This window comes from Lonchura striata, chromosome 2 (assembly GCF_046129695.1).
Source record: "Lonchura striata isolate bLonStr1 chromosome 2, bLonStr1.mat, whole genome shotgun sequence".
In the NCBI taxonomy this organism is placed as follows: Eukaryota; Metazoa; Chordata; class Aves; order Passeriformes; family Estrildidae; genus Lonchura; species Lonchura striata.
In genome coordinates, this window is record NC_134604.1 from 77,668,955 (window position 1) to 77,689,584 (window position 20,630).

At 40.3% G+C, this 20,630-nt stretch overlaps 1 protein-coding gene across 5 annotated transcripts in view; it reads left to right on the forward strand.

Moving 5' to 3' along the window:
• FARP1 (FERM, ARH/RhoGEF and pleckstrin domain protein 1) overlaps nt 1–20,630 on the forward strand; it is a 200,378-nt gene that overhangs the window by 22,396 nt on the left and 157,352 nt on the right. For all 5 annotated transcript variants that reach the window (XM_021530281.2, XM_021530283.3, XM_021530284.2 and 2 more), the window contains exon 2: nt 16,186–16,381. In XM_021530281.2, coding sequence (XP_021385956.1) covers nt 16,211–16,381 — 171 coding nt within the window. In that variant the 5' untranslated portion in view covers nt 16,186–16,210. The remainder of the gene's footprint in view (nt 1–16,185; nt 16,382–20,630) is intronic.

Here is a 20,630-nt window from a genome sequence, read left to right on the forward strand (position 1 = left end):
AAAGTGGCATAGATTGGCAGCCAATCTGGTGTGCATGGCAGCATATTAAAAAACAGGATGAATTTAATACCACCAACCACATTAGAATATAGAATGAGCTATTTTGGCAGCAGATATAAAGGTGTTAATGGAAATTATTAGCTCTGAAATATTTATTTAAAATTGTTGAAATCTCTAAATTTTCAACTGTGGGTAGATTTTTTACTCTCATTTAAATGGGAAAAGAGCGAAGTGTTGTCACTTCCAGCTTTCTTGTTTTGTTGGGTTTTTTTTTACAAAGCTGAGGGAGTATACATTTTTTAAAAATTAAACTATCTGCTTGTTTTCTTTTTGTTCATTCTTTTCAATAAGAAGCACTAGAAAAATGAGACATATTGGAATCAAATATCTTTGAGGCACATTTTTACCAGGTGGTTGCTCTCCTTTTCACACAACACTGAATAGCATGGGTGATAACCCCGTGTTTAAGTTGTAGAGTAGGATAACTGTGAAGGTGTTATTTTCCTCTTTTAAACCAATCAGAATACAAACCAAAGTTTTTACTTGCAGTTCTGGGTAGAAGATGGGAGGGGTTGTTCTCCATCAGCCTGGTAGGAGTGTGGACCCTGACATCTTTCATTTCTTTGGCAGTTATAACGAGTATATCTGAATATACTCATACCCTCAGCAGGGATAAATCCTGGTCAGACTCAATTTCTTTATTTCATGCAATACTGTTTGTGCTTCAGTAAGCACAAGCCCACCAATCTTTTGCAAAAACTCTGTCTTGGAGTTGGAAGGATTACAAACTCCTTACAAAGTTCTTACCAATTTTGTGTACAGTTAGGCAAAGCGATTGGGTTGGCAACTGCAGCCGTCAGGTGCTCGGTACCTGCTGTCCCAGTGCTGCTGCCAGATCACCTGTTCCTTTGAGCCTTAGCTCCAGCACTGGACTGCTGATGGGGTGGAAGAAAGGTAATGGTGGGATGGGGACAGGGACCTCCACAGCTGGATCGTGGGAGCCCAGCCTGAAAGAATGAATCTAGGCATTGAGGGTGCGCTTGGTGGTGTCAAAATACACCCAGAAGTCAAGGATGGTGGAGGTGGAGAGGTGCAGTCTGGAGGCTGATCCCACCTCAGCACTGTTTATTGGGGTATAAAGGATTGCTTGTGAGACATGGGGTTGTTCAATGGGTTGGTCTCTGTGATCAGCTGCTCCTGCCTCTTAGCCAGTACTTCTTGTAACCAGCAAATGCATTTACAGTAGCCTGATAGTTTATTCATTTCTGGCTTAGACCATTTAATCCATAGCAGGTATTCATTTATCCTTGTCTGTAAGGAAACAAAACATCGAGCTGGCAAGGGGATTTTATAGCAGGTTCATTGCCATGGTTTCAGACAGCCTTACATAGCCTAAAAATAGATTCAGGAAAGAATATTCTCTTGCCTTCCCTGCCTCCCCCAGCTCTAACTAATTGGAATTTCCTTTTTTTGTTTGTATATTTTTGTTTTTGTGGGTTTACTGACTGACAGGTCAAGCAGATTTGTTTGATGTTTTGTTTTAAAGAGGAAAGTTCATCGTAGTATCTAATACATTGGGGAGTGGCTTCCCTGGTAGTGTGCCAAGGCTATAACCTCCTGCTCCTGTCTCCTACACTTCAGTAGTGCCACTCTGGCAGACTGCAGCTCATTACAAACCAGTGTAATAGTCAGAGATGTGTGAGGGACCATCCTGGGCATACCTTGGATAATTATAGCTTTGACATTGCCTTGTGCTGAGCAGGAGAAATGCAGAGAGTACATGATGCTGCGCCTTTAGCAGCCTGCGCTGCTGCCTGAACAGCATCCTCTTCCAGAAGCCAGCTGGCAGCTTTACTGTGTCTTCTGCAACCCCACAGCTAGGATGTTGCAGACAGGTTGAGGATCATGGATGTCACTAGGCAGGACAAATTTTAAAGTACTGCTTTGTGTACAGCAGTGCCTGGGCAGCAGCTGCAAGCGGCTAGGGGAGGTAGACTGGGTGACCTCTCCTTCCCCTTCTTGGTGTCCTTGCTGAGACAGCACCAGAGCTACACAGCCTTGGCTGGTGTGCCTAGAGCTGGGCATGGCTTCACTACCTCCAGATTGCAGTGTCATTTGTCTTTGAATGTCAGAAAACGGAGGTGGAACACAGCTTGGCAATTAATACAGTCTCCTCTGATGTGTTCTGCCCAAACTATGTTTAGCTTTGCGTTGGGCAGTTGAATTCCTCCCCCCACACACCCCAGCCTTCAACAGAGGTGTTGACTGCTTCTGTTAGCAGGAGTCCTAGATGCTTTTAGATCTCTCTGCTCAGACAGGAAGGGCATGGGTTGGAATCACACCGATGCCTTGGATTTCCTGCATTGCTTCCTGTTGAATTGCTGGGCCAGAAGCTAATGGTGGGGGGGATACTGCACACAGTGTTCCACTCCTGAGGCTCGCAGCGTGCCTATTTATGTTGGAAAGCAAGTAAATAACCCCACAGCAGCCTTATCAACTCATGTCTTTTCGTGTCAGGTTTTGGAGCAAAGGGAAAGTGTTCTGGGTTGAGTTGCAAAGGGGGAAATCCCCTTGTGCTCTCTAAGTGGGTTGTTTGGTGAACAAGGCATTGGGTTCTGCTGATCTCATCACCATTTTTCTTTGACTGCCCAAGAGAAATTGCAGTAAGTTTATTTGTTTGTATGTGTTGCTGCTGGTACCGGGCTTTTTCTTTCTTCCTGCTGCTGCTTTTGTGGTCAGGGTATCCTGACCTTCCTCAGTAGGGACTGAATGGAGAAGGACTGATGTGATGTCAGGTTGCAAATATGTTAGTGAATGGGCTGCAGTGTATTGCTGATTCCTTCTCTTCTTGGTTTATTTACCAGTTGTAAATACTTTCAGACTTTCCCCTGTTTCTGAATTGATCAGAGTTGTGAACTTCAAAGAAGTTATGTCTTTATATGCTGTGTTGGACAAAATTTGTGTATTTAGACAGAAGGTGGTACTAGATAGATAGGACTGCTTAAGGTACAACTGCTATTCAGTAGAGATTAAACCTTTTGAATTCTTTTCTGTTGCTTGTATGCTGGGCTGTTTTGCATTTTGCAGCTGCAACATGTGCTTCCCTGCTCCTCCCTGTGATACTCTGCAGTATTTATATGCCTGTTTTGGCACCTGGAGAGCAGAAGAAGAGCAGCCCCCAAGTACAGATGAGGGAAATGTGCCTTCTCAGCCTTCCACAGAGGCAGGAACCTGCCCTGACTTGTTCATCACCAGCGCAGGGTGGGTGGGTCAGGTTGGCTGTGACTTTGTTCTGAAGAACATTTCTTCTTGAAGTGGAGGTGAGTTTGCCATCCATTTGGAGGATGCACACTGGAATTTTCACAAAATACAGGGCTTCCTGGTTCTAAGGGGTAGCAACATATTGTTTTCACAGATGGTGATCTTTTTCAATGTCCAAGTCCAAACTTAAGCTGAAGGAGTTCCTCCAAGGATGAGAGCATGACTACAATCTCTGTTCAGTGATGTGCTCCCTGGGGAAAAGTGCAGACTGCTTCATGCAGGCCAGCCCAGATTGCAGAGCCTAGCTGTGTTAGTGACCCTGTGAAAATATAATCCTATCTGATGCTAGAGGGGAAAATTTTTCATACCTGATAGATGTTTAAATATGCTTTAAGTGGACCGCCTTTCTGCTGTAATGATTTAAACCCCTGGAAATATTCTGTGCATGAATTTACATAAAGTAAAACAACCTGCATAATATTACATCAATGCATAGTAGATGATCATTTCCTTCCCCTCCCATTTATCCAACACTTATGTCATTTTACATCCATTTTTGTTCCCTCCAACACTTCTAGCTGCTTCCCTGCTCTGCTCACAGGGCACCACTGTGCTCCACATGGGAAAGCTTCTGTGTGTGCATGCTCCTGAAGTGTGCTGAGCTTTACATGAGTACTCACCTCCTCCACTGAAAGATGAAGAGACTGGGGTGTGTGTCTGTGTGTGTGACTGGGAGTGGTGGATGGCTGGAATCAGAGACTGAGGGTGTATTTTGGAGGAGCTTTCAGGTTGCTGGTGCATCTATGGGAATGAAGAAGTTGGGGCCAAAGTGAAAGAAATGCCAAAAGCAAATCCTACACTGTTTATGTTATGAGGTGTAATTTGAAGGCAAATGCTTCACTTGTAGACCTTGTGGGAATTGAAATATTCATATTCAGGAGTTATGAAAATTAGGGATAGTGTTTTTTTGGACTCTCAAGGTAATGCCAGTCATGTGATTTGCTTTCTTTAAAGTTCACATGAGAAGTCAACCCATCTTAATACTTGGAATTTCATTATAGATCAGATGCTATTTAAAGAACATAATTAATATTGCCAAACAGAAGTTCTTAATGTAAATATGTAGTTCTCCCTTTTTGTGGTTTACACCACAAGTGTAATTATTTAGTTGCATTTTCCCCACCTAACAATCTTGATGCAATTTGTTGGGTGTGGAGGTAGTTCTCCTACCACAGGGCACTGTTGTCTATTGCACTGTCTGTGAGAAAGCTCTTGTTCCTTGCCTTTTGTAGATGTTGAAAGGGAAGGGTGGCTCAAGATGGTGATGGCCTCCTGCTTTTAAGGAGCTGGACTCACTTCTCAACAGAATTCCCTGCATTGTTAGAAGTGATTTAAACACCCAGAAAATGGTTAAACTCTTGATAAGTCTAAGAAAATTAGCAAGAGCTAATTTTCAGAAAGCTTCATGCTCCTGGATGTAGCCTGCAGTTATGTCTAAAGCAAGCTGTGGGCTGTGAAATACTTGAAGCATAATTTGGCCCTAAGAACCTTGCTTAGCATGTACAGAAGCAGTGGGTTTTCATGCTGTTTGACCTAGATCAATAAAATGGATTTAGACTTCAAACTCCTAGTGGAGCCAATGTCTACATGTCTCTTGGACACTTGAGTTTTCTGTCTGAAATTCCCCATATAGGAAGTAAGGATACTGTGATGCCTCCTCAAGCAATCATGAAGTTAAAATAAGTACTTTTTGAGAGAGTAAATCAGCCTTCTCTACAGAAAGCACAGAAAGAATTGTTAATTCTGTCTTAATAATAGAGTTCAAGGAGTTAGTAAGCCTTAAGGATAGATCAGGGTAAAAGAATAATAAGAAATCCTGAGTGGCTTCCTGTGACTGGCTGTGCTTCCTTGTGCAGTGGAATAGGCAGAGTGATCTTCGGCAGATCCAGGGAGGGAAATGGGTAAAGGTTATGGTGTGCAAGAACAGGAAAAGGGTAACTTGTATTTTGATGACATGCTTAAATATAAACAATTCCTGCCCAATTCTCATCTCTTCCTTGTGCAGTATTCCTTTATTTAAAGAGAAAAACAAGAATATGTTCAGTTTGAAAATGAAAGCTGCCTTAGCAGCTGTAGGGTTTACACCCTTCAGTGGGGATTTCTGGCACTGGGGTAAGAGATTAGAGCAGCAGGGGCAGCAGTCATGCTCCTCTGTGCTGCCCTCACCCTGAGAGGGGGAGACCTCTGAGTTGTGTACATGCAGGATAGGGCTGTTGACTTTGGTCCCACCTCTGGAAGGAAATCATAGAATCATAGAATATCCTGAGTTGGAAGCGACCCACAAGGATCACTGAGTCCAGCTCATGGCCCTGCACAGGCCAGCCCCAAGAATCATACCATGTGCCTCCTGAGGATGTTGTCCAAATGCTTCTTGACCTCTGACAGGCTTGGAATCAATCCGGAGGAATCTGTCAGGAATAAAACCTGATGTCATGGTCCATGCGCAAGGAAATAAGCTATTTTCTATCACACATGACATACTTCCCCCCCCCCCCCCCCCCTCCCCAATTTGTCTTGCCCTTCCTGACAATCCTTTTCCACTGTTTGGGACACTTCTTCGGTTTTGGCTTCTTATTCTCTTGTCTTTCACCTGCAGCTTCCCCTCCCTTGCAGAGCCGCTGTCAGATGCCAGACATCTTGCCTGAATGAGTGCCCCTTCCCCATCCTTGTCCAGTTTTTTGGTTTTTTTTTTTTTTTTTGCATTTAGTCAACTTTTTGCTTTTTCCTGCCTTGTTCTGTGCACTGCCTAAAGATCCCTGGCTCCCTTCCCTGCCTGTTGTGCTTGCTCTCCCTCCTGTTTTGGGCCCTTATCCCAGTCTGCTCCTTCGTCTCCCTCGGGTCTGGCATTTGTCCCTGCTGCATTCCAGATGCACTCCTTTCACATCCTTGCTGCCCGGGTGCCGGCAGACTGGCCATGGCCAGCGCAGGAAAGATGGGCTCCCTCTGCTCCAGGGCCTGGATCTGCTCCAGAGCCTGGACCTGCTCCAGTTGGGCAGCCATGGAAATGAGAGGAGTCTTGGGCTCCTCTGTTCCCGGGCTGGCGCGTGCTCGCCCGCTCTGCGGGCGGTCCTTGGGCTGCCACTGGGAAAGTGAGCGGTGTTCCAGCGGGCTCAGCAAGGAAAGGCTCCTGGGAGATCCGGCTATTGACCCTCTAAAGGCCTTTGCCTGTCGTGAATGTGCTCTGTGCTACCATCGGATATGGGTATAAAAACTGATTTCCGTGTTCAGCATAATCTAAAGTTACGTGAGACTCAGGAGCCAAGAAGGGAATATGAGTATAGGATGTTCTCCAAGGGAAGGAAGAGCAATCTAATACCCAGCATGCCTGCTTTGCCCAGCACAGCAGTGTCCTCTGCCATGCTGCTTTACTGGGAGCCTTGTATTGAGGGAGAAGACCTATAAAAATCTTCCAGGCAGCATTCACTTTGGATTATTTGAAATGTATTACTTATTATATTTCTCTTTCTGCTTGATCTTTCACTATTAGCTTCTGCTTCTTGATATCTGAATTTTAAAAATGGATCTGAGTCCTACATCTCTCTGTCTTGCTTGGATTGTAAAGGCTGCTTTGGAGTGTTGCTTCCAATGACATTTCGAGGAGGTCAGTGCAGGCTGGTGGGCTGCTTTGGCATTATTTCTGCTATCTCTCCTTGCCAGCGTTGCAAGAGAATCCTTGGTTTCCACTGTCTCCTTTAGTAGCAAAAATACAGATTCCACAGATAATGCTTTTTCACACCTCCAGGCAGGTGAGTAATTAGTTTTGAGATGTAACAAGAAACCACAGGGATGTAATCTGTACTGAAACAGGTTTGTTGATAGAGACAATGGGTGAGGTTGAACAGGAAAGCTCTTCTCTAGGTGCAGCTTCTAAAGCTTGCTCTAATAGTGCTGTGCTTTGGACTGACGTCAATTTTCATTGTGAAGTTAGTTACAGTGGGAAAAGACTTTGTTCTGCAGGCACAGCAGCACCTCATACAGCTACATCTGTCTTATTTGAAAACCCACCCTCGTCTGTCTTCATGCAGCATATAATACTCACATTTTAGCCAAACATAAAATGAGGCTGTACCTGTAGCAACGGTATATCCATGTACCTCTCACAGTATCTCTGACAGCTGTTCACAGAATAAACGCAGTGTTACCAATTATCTAAAGACACAAAAGTGCCCTATCTTGAAAGATCAGGAGAGCTGTCACAGGACAGGCATTGTTTGGATTGTGATGCTTGGCACAAGTAGAGTCTTTCACTGATCAAAGTATTTGCACACAGATAAATGAGTTAGGAACCTAAGGAAATTTTAAAGACTTGCAATAATTTTTAAAAGAATTTTTGAATTGTTTTAAAGAATGATGTAATGGCATGATAATGCAATAATTTAAAAACACTCTAGGGTAAGTATTATACAATCACACATCATGACCCATTTTATCTCCAGCAGGATGCAAGTGAATATATTGTTTTCTAAACAACAGTACATAAAGTAATTTTTTTCTTCATGGCACAAGTATTTCTTACTGTCATTAATATTTCCTTGTGATATTTCCTTGGTCAGGAATAATAAAGGCTCATATAAAAAGACTTAATTAAAAAAACCAAAACAAAACAATCATTGTCTAATTATAATAAGCAGTTTTACAAACTTATAAAAAGTCTCTTTTGGGAACAGACATATAAATATTTAAAACATCAGGAATTCTTTTCTGGTTTTATAGCGGGTTATATACTGAGTGTAGAACTTTGGCCATAAGTACATTTTTCCTGGTGCACAAGCTATGTAATAATTTTGTGGGAGTCTGATCACAAGCTTTGGGCATAAAGGAAGTTAGTCAAGACCATTAGGCCTCAATTTTAGCATGTTTGGATAGGCATCATCTGTGGCTGCCCAATGCTGAGCACTGATGTCATTGCCTCTGTGGTTTGGAGGCGCTGGCCGTAGGGGTGCCCAGCCCCTGAATGAGCACAGTGTGCACTGCAGCTCCCGGCTCGTGCAGCTCACCAGCACGAGTGTGGGGGTGCCCAGAGTGACGCCTCTGATGGCTCTCAGCAGGAGAGAGAGCGGGGCCAGGCACACTGACCATGGCGTTGGGTCTCCTGGTAGGGGTCTGTGTGCTCGGGAGGGAGAAGCTCCTCTGAAGGGCCACTGAATCCCTTAATTAGTCTCTGGTGCTCAGCAGTTCTCTGGAGGATCTGGCTTGCGTTTAGGCAGTGTGAATACCTCTACTGTATACTCATACTTGGTTCAGAGAAATAGCATTTCCCCTGAGCTGTTTTATTTCTCAAAACCAGGACTGTATCAGATTTTCCCCCAACTGCTGAACAGTAGTATTAATGTAGTGTGTTATTTATTCTTTTGACATGTTTTTATTTCATGGAAAATGTCTACGTATGAGTTGCTGGATCCCTTTCAGAATTCTGTTAAATCTGGAAGTAAATCAGATTACTTTGTTCTACTATAAACGCATTCGGCTTGGCTTTCACATGAGGTGTTGTATGGGTGAATGAGCCCAGAGCACTCCAGCTGGTGCAACAGCTTTATTTATGCAGAGTGATGGCATGAAAGGGTTTTGGAAAATGCTTTAATGGCTTCAGAATTGATTTGTGCCACTATCGAACCACCAAACTGCTTAAAGTTCATACCCACTTGTGTTTTCTAGTGACAAAGTCTGGGCTCAGGTGATGACCCGGTTAATCAGAAAACTCTGCTAGTTGGAAATACAAGAAGTAGAGGTTTTCTTGTATTCTTCTTATAAGTTCCTAGCATTTACCACAGTCTTTCTCTTCATAATGTGAAATGTTTTTTTGCCCACATGTTGATGATTTTATATCTCAACTGTAAAATGGTTTACATCTTCATTAAATGATATCACATACTTTCTCATTACTGCAACACATTTTGTCATCAGTGAAGGATTAGCTGGGTGACTTTGGCATGTATTTCATGTACTCTTTACTCTTAGTATTTTTCCTCCATGGATTTTTTTTTTTTTAAATCACAGTTTGTTACTTGTGCGACCATGCTGAATTTCACTTTTTCATAGGTTTTCGTGACAGGATTGGCAGGTTATGCAAAATAGAAGGGATGTCAATAAGATCGAGTATGTAAGTATACGATACATAGCTTGCAGCTTCTTCCTAAGCATAATTTCTTACGCAGGCAGTTTTGTCAGTGGGTTGAAAAACATCTCAGAAAACAGATTGGGAGTTTCACAGTGAGGAAGAAATAACTTCTCCCTGGCTTGAGGTAAAGCAGAAATTTTGTAGAAGAGGTGTGGTCTTGTCCACTTGGGAAAGTAAAGTGTCAGGGAAGCATTTTCAATGGAAAATAGTGTTGAACTTAATGTATAAGTATGTTATAAACACATACATGATAGTTAAATGGTGATGCAGTAAGTGCAAAGCAAGTGGTCAATATTTAATTCAAATTTTAGCTTGTCTAATAAAAAATGAAGCATTTATGTGGAAATACCTCCCTCTGGTCTGTTAAGGGATTCACGGCTCCACAAGATCCCTGTTTTGCTCAGACTGTGCCTTTGGATGTGAAGGGAAAACATAGTTGGGTGAGAGTCACTAATTGAGCAATTGGAGCTAATCATCCCCTTGGCTTAGCAGATGAAACACTAATTTTCCTTCTAGGTGTAGCCGGAATTACCTGTTTGTACAATGCCTTCAAGTTGGCTGATTTAAAACCTGAATTAAAAACTTTAAAATTGGTGGTGTTGGTTTGAATATGATGTTGGCATTCCTGATTAAAGTAAGTGACGTTGATTATGGTACAGGGCTGCCAGGTAGGGGTAGTGAAGAACAAAGTGAAGACAAGTCTCCAGAGGTTGGGAAACAGTTGCAATCAGACAAAAGAGTAACTTTTATGAAGAGGGTTCCGAGGAGCTCCTTTGAGAGGGTGAGTGTAAGAAGTTTTTTTACTTAATTACTCACTTATATATGTACAATGGTTTTGCTTGCTTGTGTGAGATGCAGGGAGGAAGAAAAGTTTTTTGCCTTCAATCAGTTTCTAATGCAACATTGTCCAGAAACGTAACACAAAGTGAATCAATATGTCTGCTGACTGGTTCAATATCACTGATGGCCATCAAAAGTAATTGCAATGTTGTGGGTTGAAATAAAGTACTTGTAGACCAGATCGGCTTAATTCACAGAGCAGTCTGTATTTGTGCCTAAGGAATGAGGATTTTCACAGAGGCAAATGGAAAAGCATAGATTTATCTATCACTGCACTTGTTGATAGATCTACTGACAGGTGTGTGTGGCTGAGGGAAAAAGATAGCACACATCAAATTTGTGCAGGATGGGACCATTCTTTGCTGATATCTGGCAGAAGAATTGGAATCTGGGACAGCTGCTAGTGCCACAGAATTGTAGACAGTTTTAGGACCTGAATGCAATGAAGATAAATGAGTTCCAGTTGGAAGCTGAATGGCCCTAAAGCCAGAAACTAATGTGGGCACTCTGAATGCTGTACTGATAGGCTTGAATGAGGTGGTTTTTTATCCTCTACAGTCATAAATGCTCATTATTCTGGATTTTGCCCACATTATTGGCATACTGAATATTTTGAGTTTTTAAAGCCTTGTGTTAATGCTCAGGTCCCTAAATTTGACATTGGTTTCAGGTTCTAGCTAGTTTGGTGTTAACTAAGTGTACTCTGTTGCTTTACAAACCTGAGCATTCAGTCTGTCCAGCTGCATAACCATCCCACAGAAACTGGGTCATGGGATAAGAGAGTGCTATTTAGAGCTTTTCAGAGTCTTACCAAGATAGGCAACTTTGTGGGCTCTCTTCAGTTTCAGTACAGGTGATGAATTTTATTCTTTCAGAGATAGTCTTGCAAAGCTCAGGGAATTTCTTATTCCTGCAGATATTAGGAAGTCTGCAGAGTGCTGAAGAATCTGATTCTAATACTTTCTTCTGCAAGTTTCTGATTTTTGGTAGGCAGCCACGATGTTTTCTTGAGAAGGAAGATTTTTCAAGGTTAGTTCTCTGCATCTTTAGGGAAAGGAAAAAGATAAAAAAGATAAATCTGTGTTTAGAAATAAAGCCCGGTTAAGGACTTCACCCTCCATCCCCTTTTCCACTGATTGTCCAGGGGATAGGTCAGGACTTGACCTATCTTCTTGCTGATCTTCTTGACCATACCTCAATTTGAGCCTCTCTACTTCTCACTTCATAAAGCAGCCATCACTTACAGTGTTAACCTTTTCTGTTTTGAGCTAGAAGACAGTCTAATGGTACAGAAAAACTGAATTTCTATTGCCTTCCTTCTCTATCTGAGTATTGTGGATGTGAGCAGAAAGGGCAGACAAGAAACTGAACAGAAATTCCTTCAGCTACAAGGTTTCCTTTAGAGTCTGAGTCAAACAGTCTGCTGGGTGCAAACAGAGAAACAGACACCCAGCACCTGTGTCTGTATTACTGCCCTTCAAGCCTGAGCTATTTTTCTATTAAGAAAATCATTTCCCATTTCTTTGCTTCTGCAAAAGTGCTAGGTTTTATAAAATAAATTATAAACTGGACTTCATTGATCCATTTAGGTCCCTTCCAAGACAGGATATTCTCTGATTCTGTGATTTACATAAATAATTAAAATTTTTTAAATCATCGTATTTGCTTTGTACAGTTCTACCAGTGACTTGCAGAAATTAAGCAGGATAATGCTTCACAGTATAAAAACCTGAACTGTATTGGCCCTCTGTCTGCTTCCCATCATTTCAGACTGAATTTTAGTTTCAGTCTTCCTGGTCCTGTTGTCTTGTTATGCTGTTACTATTTTTTAATATGGGTTCAAGACGCTTGATTTCATTTTTATGCTAATTCTGATGTACTGATGAAAAGGCAGCATCATTGACCATTTATGCTGCATGTATAGAATTTTCTCTTACTGAAGATGTCTAAGTCTGCTATGTGCTTTTGGTAGGGTTATACTCACACCACCCCACTGTGCCTCAGGCTTCCTCAGCTTTAAGGGGAGTGTCCTGAGCACTGTGCTCCCTTCTCTTTCATGCTGTGGAAATGTGTCATGTGGAAAGTAAAAGAAGTGGGAAGGGTCTAGATACATGGTACCATTCTCTCCCATAACAGCAGTTTTCAGGCTTTGGGAGTCTCTTACATCAAATTCTGAGCCCTGGTCTGACCCAAAGAGCAGAGTAGGAGAGAGACAGAGTGGCATCTATTCCAACATACTGCTTCTGTTTTCCTCAGTAGTTTGTAATTTTTGTAGTCCTTCATTCCTGCACCTGTTTTCCCTGCCCCAGCCCCAACAAGTGCTATTTATACTCACAGCTCTCTTTAGACTAAGGAAGTTTGATACTTTTTTCATCCTTCCAGAGAAAAATATGTGGAAATTTTAATTGGCCAGAACCTTTCCAATGCTATAAAATGTGCATGCTTTAAACATGGAGAACTAAGGTGGCTTTATGCTGAACCACATTGTGGCCTTTGTCCAGCTACTGCATAAGTATATAGAGACCTTAAATTTTTAATCTAAGCATTTAGTATCTGTATAAAAGGCTATTAATGTGTGATTAGAACAAAACCACATCTCCTCTTCTATCTAATGGCAGTTGTAGGGTTTTTTGTGTCTTCCAGGTGCTGTAAGTAGAGAAAGCTTGAGTCAGCCCAGTGGCCTGACAGCAGCTGGCTGGGCTTAGCTCACCCTGGCATTGGATTTTCCAGCCTGTTGAGAGCTGATTTAATTTGCTAACCCAGCCAAGAACAAAACACTGAATTGTTTTCTTTTGAGTTAGAGAGGTGCCGTGGCTCAGTCTGAGGAAGGGTGAGAGTCAGTGCTCAGCATCAGGCAGGACTGTATGGGTGGGAGCTGGGAAGGAGCAGAAGGGGACAAGACTCCCCCATGGGCAGCTCTGGTGTCTCAGTAACTTCTCCCCTCACACAGGTTAGGATACAGGTTCATTCTCTGCAGTGGAATCTCTCCATCTTCAGGTTCTACAGCACTATTGAGAACGGCGCTGACATCCAGTGAACCTGCAGCTTAAACAATGGACTTGATTTTGGCCCCGAGTTTCAACAGCTGTCAGAAAGAGCAGGCAGAAACTCTCAATTTTCAGAGTTCTGATGAATCCTCTTGTTTGGTGCTCTCTGCTTCTGTATTGGTTATCTGTCTCCACATATGTTTTGCTTAGAGCTGCATGTGCTAGGATCTGGTAGCTGCTGCTCTTTCTTCTTGATTAATACCTCCCCCAATTTACTGTCATCTTTCTACTAGAGTGTCTTCGAATTTCTCTATCATTTGACCAGACTTGATCCATCTCTTCATCATGACAGACATTAGGAATCCTAATCCCCTCAGGTTTGCTCAATGTTTGCTTAATACTTTGCTTTGGTTGTGTTCTGTGACCTTAGTTCACTGTCTCATAGATCAAAGTGATACAAAGGTATACAGCTTGACTGATGTGCTGTGTTATTTTAGAGAGGGTAATTTTTTAAGGCCTCTTACATAAAAGTATGGTAAAAATATTATGCTGATGTTATGACAGCAGCATAGTGAGACTAACGGCATGCAGAAAAAAAACCCTAAATAACTTCCAGTGCAGCATGCTGATGTTTAGGCATACAGGTTAAAAAATGAAAGGTCTTCTTTTGATTTTCCAAGTAGCAGATGCTTGTGACCAGGGTAGCCAATAGTTCTTAGATCTTTGCTTCCAAATGAACACGTGTGTTTATAACCAAATGGTTAAATACATATGTAAAACAAGAGCTTCTATATTATTAACTTAATAAAAAAGTCACTCGGTTGTATAAATTGAGTGATTCTGCTTGTACCTCTCCTCCATGATTTTTTGGCTCCTAAATTTGAGTGGGTTTTATGTGTTTTATAAAGTTTATCGGCCTGTGTGTGTGAGCCACTGTATCATCTAGTCAGAAGAACATTTATAGAAGGGTTCAATGTCTGTAATATTTCCTTTCATGGGTTATTTAATGCTATCATTTTAACTGACTTGATTGATTCCTGTATTTATGATTTAATGAAAAGAACATAGCCAAAAACTTCTGTAATAATACAGAAGTTGTAGAGGTCTTGTCTGCCCTCTTGGTGCTGGCTGGGGTATGTGGTAACTTCAAAAGAGTTCTTACTTGGATCAGAATCTTTGTGCACTTCTAGACTGGGTGCCTGTGCTATCTTTTTAGATGATCCTGTGTACTCCATACACAGGAGAAACAGATTAATTTTTAAAGGGACCTGAAGTCTTTCTATGTCGTGCTTGGTGTCTTTTTTTCTGGAATTCCTGCTTCCAGCTGAGACATTCTTGTTGGCACTGCTTGTCTTACCAAAAAATAGAATTTAATTATTTTTAAAGAATAAGATAAATATAATTTATTCTTCATAGATTTTTTTAGATTGCAATGATAACAGGAAAAATTTGCCTCTCTGGTAGGGGTTGGCATGGGCTTGGGTAGGTTTCACTAGTATCTCTCTGACCTTGATAGGCAAATCGCTGCAAAAGCTTGCCTGCATTTTTTTCTTCTCCTTCACTTGTGCCCATTGAGCTGATATTTAGAAGTGTGGGATCTATAATTTTCAATTCCCTTCCTTCTCAGCTAACATTTCTTTTAATCCAAGTGCTGTTTTAAATTTTTTTATGCCTAGGTATTTGCTGTGTAAATATCTGTGGGAACAGATTAGTCAGGACATGGAAGAGTAATGTATAGTAAATAGTGCATCCTGCCAAAGACAGGGCTGTTTTTATTCTATCCTTATGGTGGGAACTGGTGTCTTATTACCTGTCACTTTTCTTTATAGGATCCTGTAGAATTGGTGATGCATTCACAAATTCATAGGCTATCTTGTACTTCCTTTTTTTCCCCATATAGGCTTCTCAATAATTGTAACCTCAGAATTAAAGCCAGGCAGTGATTGGAAGTACTCTTCTTATGCCTCTGTTCATCTGGAAAGTTGCATTTCCATTTGTGCCCATCTGTGTGCTACATGTTTTGGTCGTTGATCACCATATAAAAGTAATGCAGAATGAAAATGCATTTTCCAAGAAAGATAAATGGACAGTAGAAGTAGGTTTCATTAGAAACTCATCTAGACTGTCAAAAAGCAGGGTAGGAAAAGTGAAATAAAATTCTAGTGTGATGTGTAACATTCAACAAGTAAAACTAAAGGCGTCTGAATTAAAAAAGGAGGTTAAAAGTTGTGCTGATAGTGAAGAATTTCCCAGTCAGTGTTGGGTTTTTTTCTGGCCTCCCTGTATCATGTCCTCACAGTTCTTGGCTCATCAGTGGGATCAGGCCAGGCCATAGGACTAAAGCAGCTCTTGTCCCCAGCTTATAGTTGGTGTCATCTCGTACCCCTTGGCTTTCCTGCCTCGCAGACCTTTATCAAGGTGGCAGCTGCAAAGTGCCAGTGAAGGCTGGAAGGAAAAAGTGCTGATGTAGCCAGGAGGGAACGATGGTCAGCAAGTGCTGAGTTGTCTCATTTTCTCTTCTCACCTTCCTACCTTCTCTGGGAATCCTGTCTGGGGGTGATAACAGCCTGATTCATAAGTAATTAAAAATTTACATAATTCATTGAAATTTGGGTTCTGTCATGCTCTATTTCCAATGTGGTCTTGTTTACTTTTCCAGGAGAAAAGGAATTTTCCCTCGTGGAGTACTGTAGCCTATCAGCCTTACCCCCAGGAGGTGATAAGGCTGTGTATTTTGAGAAGTGTAAAATTTGCCGGATTTTCTTATCTTCATATGAGACATTAAGAAGAAATTGTGATGGCTCTTTTTGTTAATGGTTATACAGTTTACTACCTGTAAGCATATATACCATGATGCTTATGTGCAAAACAACTTCTTTATGACTGATACGGTTTTCTTTGTCCTTATTCTTTTATCAGATATAAGAAACAAGTTTCCCTAAACATGGGTGAAACTGAGCAGAGACCAACAGCAGGATCCCGCTTAGGAGCTCAGGAAAATGCTGGGATCAGTACTTTGGAGCATGGACAGAAACCACCTATGACAACTCCAGGAAAACTTGTCTCTATCAAAATTCAGATGCTGGATGACACACAGGAAACTTTTGACATTCCGGTAAGGATGTGGAGGATGGGGTGGCCAAAGATTAATCAGGCATTTCTGATATTGCATATTCTCAAACCAGTTCTCATTTTATTTCAGCTGTGATTCTTTGGCTAATGAATTCATATTGCAGAGAAAATGGCTGTTGTGTATATCAGCATTAAATAGATCATGGTGCAATACAGTAGCATTAAGGAGGGAAGTGAACTGTAGATTACAGTTATTAATTCCATTTCTCTTTGAACACCTTCAGGAGAAGATTAAGTCCTTGGTGTTTTGGTTTGGGGTTTTTTTTTTCCTTCAAATATTACATTAGTAGTTCCCTCTACTTTTTGAACAGTTGATGTATTTCTTTGCTGCTGTTTTGCTCTTGATCCAGTAAACTGTACATCTGTACAGATTTTTTGTCTTTCCTTTGGCAAGTCCTTAGGATATTACCTTGAAATCATCAAAGTTTTAAATATCACTCTTAGAGGCACTGAGTGCTCTTACAGAAGTTGAGTGCAAGGAAAGAAGCAAAGCAGTCTCATCTAAAGTTTCTCTGTACCCTGTTGAGATTAATCTAGGTTTGTCCTTGCCAAGGAGACAGAGCTGCTACTGCTTTAGTGTGTGGTTGTGATCAGTAGAATCAGTTAGAATTAGTTTTGATACCAAGACCAATCCAGTTTCACACAATCTATCTGTTGGTAGCCACTAATGATTTTAACATGTCATGCTTACACAATTAACATGTAATGTGGCTGAACACTGCTGCTGTTATGGAAGTGTACTGGAATGTATAATTTTCAAAGTCTTCAGGCTTCAGTGAATAGGACAGCAGAAACCTGAGTTCAAATTTCATCCTTTGTTACTTGCATTTTCTGTAGCTGTGGTAATTTCCATGCCTTCATTGGCTCAGTTTTCCCTTCTGTAAAATAAAGGATCACCAGTGAGATACAGAGATCTTAGACATATAGTACCCTAAATTATACATTTAGGGAAAAATGTTACCCCTATATTAACGTGAAGGAATTCTCATTATAAAAAATAGAATTTAAAAAATGTTTATTATGTTTTTATTACCTGCTTGTGAGGTTTTGTCTGTTGTACATGCAGATGCTTTTTGATCTGCTCTCTGCTGCTGTTTGTGATCCAACTGCAGCTATGTGTTCAGCCTCAGATTTTATTTAAGTGGAAGGTAAATTCTTTGGGCAGGTAGGTTATGGGTGAACTGAACTGCCATCAAGTGAAATGCCCATGTATGCAGCAACTTGTTACACTTCTGTGCCTTTCAGAATACCTGTCAAATATCCATAGCAAATACTCTTTAGGTAAAAACTGTTGCTCTTCAAATGTGTAGTTTAAATCATCATACACTAATAAAATTTTGGTGCTCTTTTATGTGATATAAATATCTCTACTATTTCAGAGACAATTTTGGGTTTTTTTAAACCCATCTGTAGATGCTAATTCACTGTATTTTGAAAATTGGAAATGATGTGCAGACTTAACAGAAACCATTTAGAGATTAGGTCCCTTTCATTAAATTTTTTAGAAGAAAATACAAGATCATGTGGATGCAATGCACCCTATAACTCCAGGTTTGCTTCTGGGAGTTTGAGAAAACAGTATTTTTTGGTCTTTAATATTAGAAGCTATCAATATTTAATCTGTTTTTAACTTCTGCAACACCTAGAAGACTTGGGATATAAACTACATTCTGTTGAGATCACTTCAATATGTTTGTTTTCGGAGACTTCTATTTCCTAATCATCACTACTCAATGAAAGCCCAGTTGGTTTGAAAGTCAAACCTTGTGGTGAAATATAAAGGATGCTTAGATACAAAATCTTTTACAGAAAATCTTTTGTAAAACCTTTTGTCTTTAACCTATGCATAGTCAAATGGAGGAATATGTGTTGTTTTCAGTCTGCTCTAAAAGATATTTATTGTTTTAGTCCCATCTCACAAAACTGATTAAGTTTTGATACATCTAAATTTAGGTATTTATTCATGTTGGAAACCCCATGTTCTTATTTATAAGCTTCATGTTTTTAGCCAAAGTGGTGCAGTATACGCAGAAAAGGAAAGTGATACCATTTCAACAAAATATTTTAGGAGCAGCAAGTGTGGCCGTGGGTAGAAGACATTAAACATACATGCCTAAGCACATCTGTGGGTTTGCTTTTCAGTGAAAAATTAAAGACTTTTTGCGTGGTTGAAGATCTGAACTATGCTTCCCAAAACCTGAGCTGTAATGTTTATGAAAATAGCTTTGCAAATACCATACAAGTATAAACTGAGAAGGATTTGTATTTCCTACGATTTCAGGAATTTTGCTGCACAAACCTTTCTGTGTTAGCAAATGAGCCATGATTTGGGTGGGTTTATTGATGCTTGTAGTGTGTCTTGTAGGATGGTATGAAGTTTAATGATGCCAATTTATTATTTTCTCATGAAATCTGTGTAAAAATGAAAAGAGGTGCTGGTGCTACTTCCTCCTGAGTTTGGGGGAACTGGTGAAATAGTTGGGACTGTCCATCTTCCTGGTCTTACCTCTGTGCTACTCTTTTTACACCTTCAGCACCACCACCCCATTAGCTGTAAGACCTTATCTGTGTAGTATTTTTATTGGGCTTGTTATTGTTTTGTTTGAACATTGTCATGGGTTTAGGTTTTTATTGTGTTTATTTTTTCTTATTCATTGAATTTTGGTTTGGTTTGTTTTTAAATTATATTCCAGGAGACATGATTCAATATCCTTGCTCATCAGCAACCCCTTATCTCACATTGTATACAGATGACTTGTTAGTATGAGTGCCAAATCCATTGGATTTTTATGTCTGTTTCTGTATATAACCAAACAGGAGGAAAATATGACCTACTTCCATTACCCCTCAGTGCTGCTGCTCTTTGGGCTTGTTTAAAAGTAAAGTAACTCCAGTGTCATTATTCTTTAGGTGTCAGTGCTTTGATGCCATATAATCATACCATGTTTGGCTTATTGTACTACTCCTCACAAGAAAAAACAACAAACTAACAAAAAAGAGAGAAAAGACATCCGCATGCCTATGTATGAACTTGTAAATTATATATTTTTAATAGGAAAAAATCCACATAGGATGTGGAGAGAGTTTGTATGGGAGACTTCAAAAACAGAAATCACAATGAAGGCCTTTTCATCAATTTTTCTAAATGGAATATTGTAAAAGAAAGGGATACATAAGAAAAAAATTTTTATGCTGCTTGCTGTTAACAAACAATATTTTGTTGAAGAATCTTCCAGTATTCCTATATTCAAAAAAGCTAGTGAAAACCTGAATAGATAATCCTGGATCCTTTTACAGACATATCCATTTAGCTGGTTGGGTACACGTGCTTGAAGGAGGCAGGGGAAGGGTAGGCACTACTGTTAAAAAAAAATAGATTACATGACTTTGACTTTGTATTTCCTACCTTTAACATGTAAGGAAAGTATAAAATTAATTAAATTAATTACTTATCTTTTTAGCACATTTTTATCTCTTCAGCCATGAGAAGAAAAGTTATGTAGACCGTCCTTCCCTCTTTTAAGTTATTCAGCATTTTTTGAATAAGTTTTTGTACATTTAGTTTTTTGTCTGTCACAAACTCTCAGACAAGAACTAGATGTCAGCTGCAGTTGCAGGTGATTAGTGCCTGAAAATCAGGCCATGAGTCAAGAGTTCATGATCATCCAGCACTTGCAGCTGTTGGTCATGATGTTGCATGCAAGTGTGGAATATATTTCTCCCCTGCTTTTTGTTTCTAATTTCTCCTTTGGCTGTATTTACTGACAAATTAGTTAGATATGCTAAGTGGAGACTGCAGAGATCCAAAATGCAGCGTTCTGTTTCCGTCAGTGTTTGGCTATGTGATAGAATGAGCAAATATGTTTCTTTTCTGTTAGACAAGAGGATCACAGCTTTAGCTAAAATTATTAATATGAAGGAGAAAGAACATTTTCCACCTGTGTATACATAATGATAATCATATATAGATAGATCTTGGGCATTTTGAAAGGTTGACATTTCAACCCAACACTGCAAAACAAAGGTTGTGTATTATATAATAGAAGGTGGAGATGTACAGTTCTGTACTGCTTGATTTTCCTCTGCTTTTATTTCTCACCTAAGTTAGTTGAAAGAGAACAGGATTCATTCCATAAAGCCACAGCAAAACTTAGATTTTCATATGTTTGTTTTGATATAATCTCCCCTATAGATTCAAAGCAGTGTAAGTGAAAATGAAATACAGTTTTTAA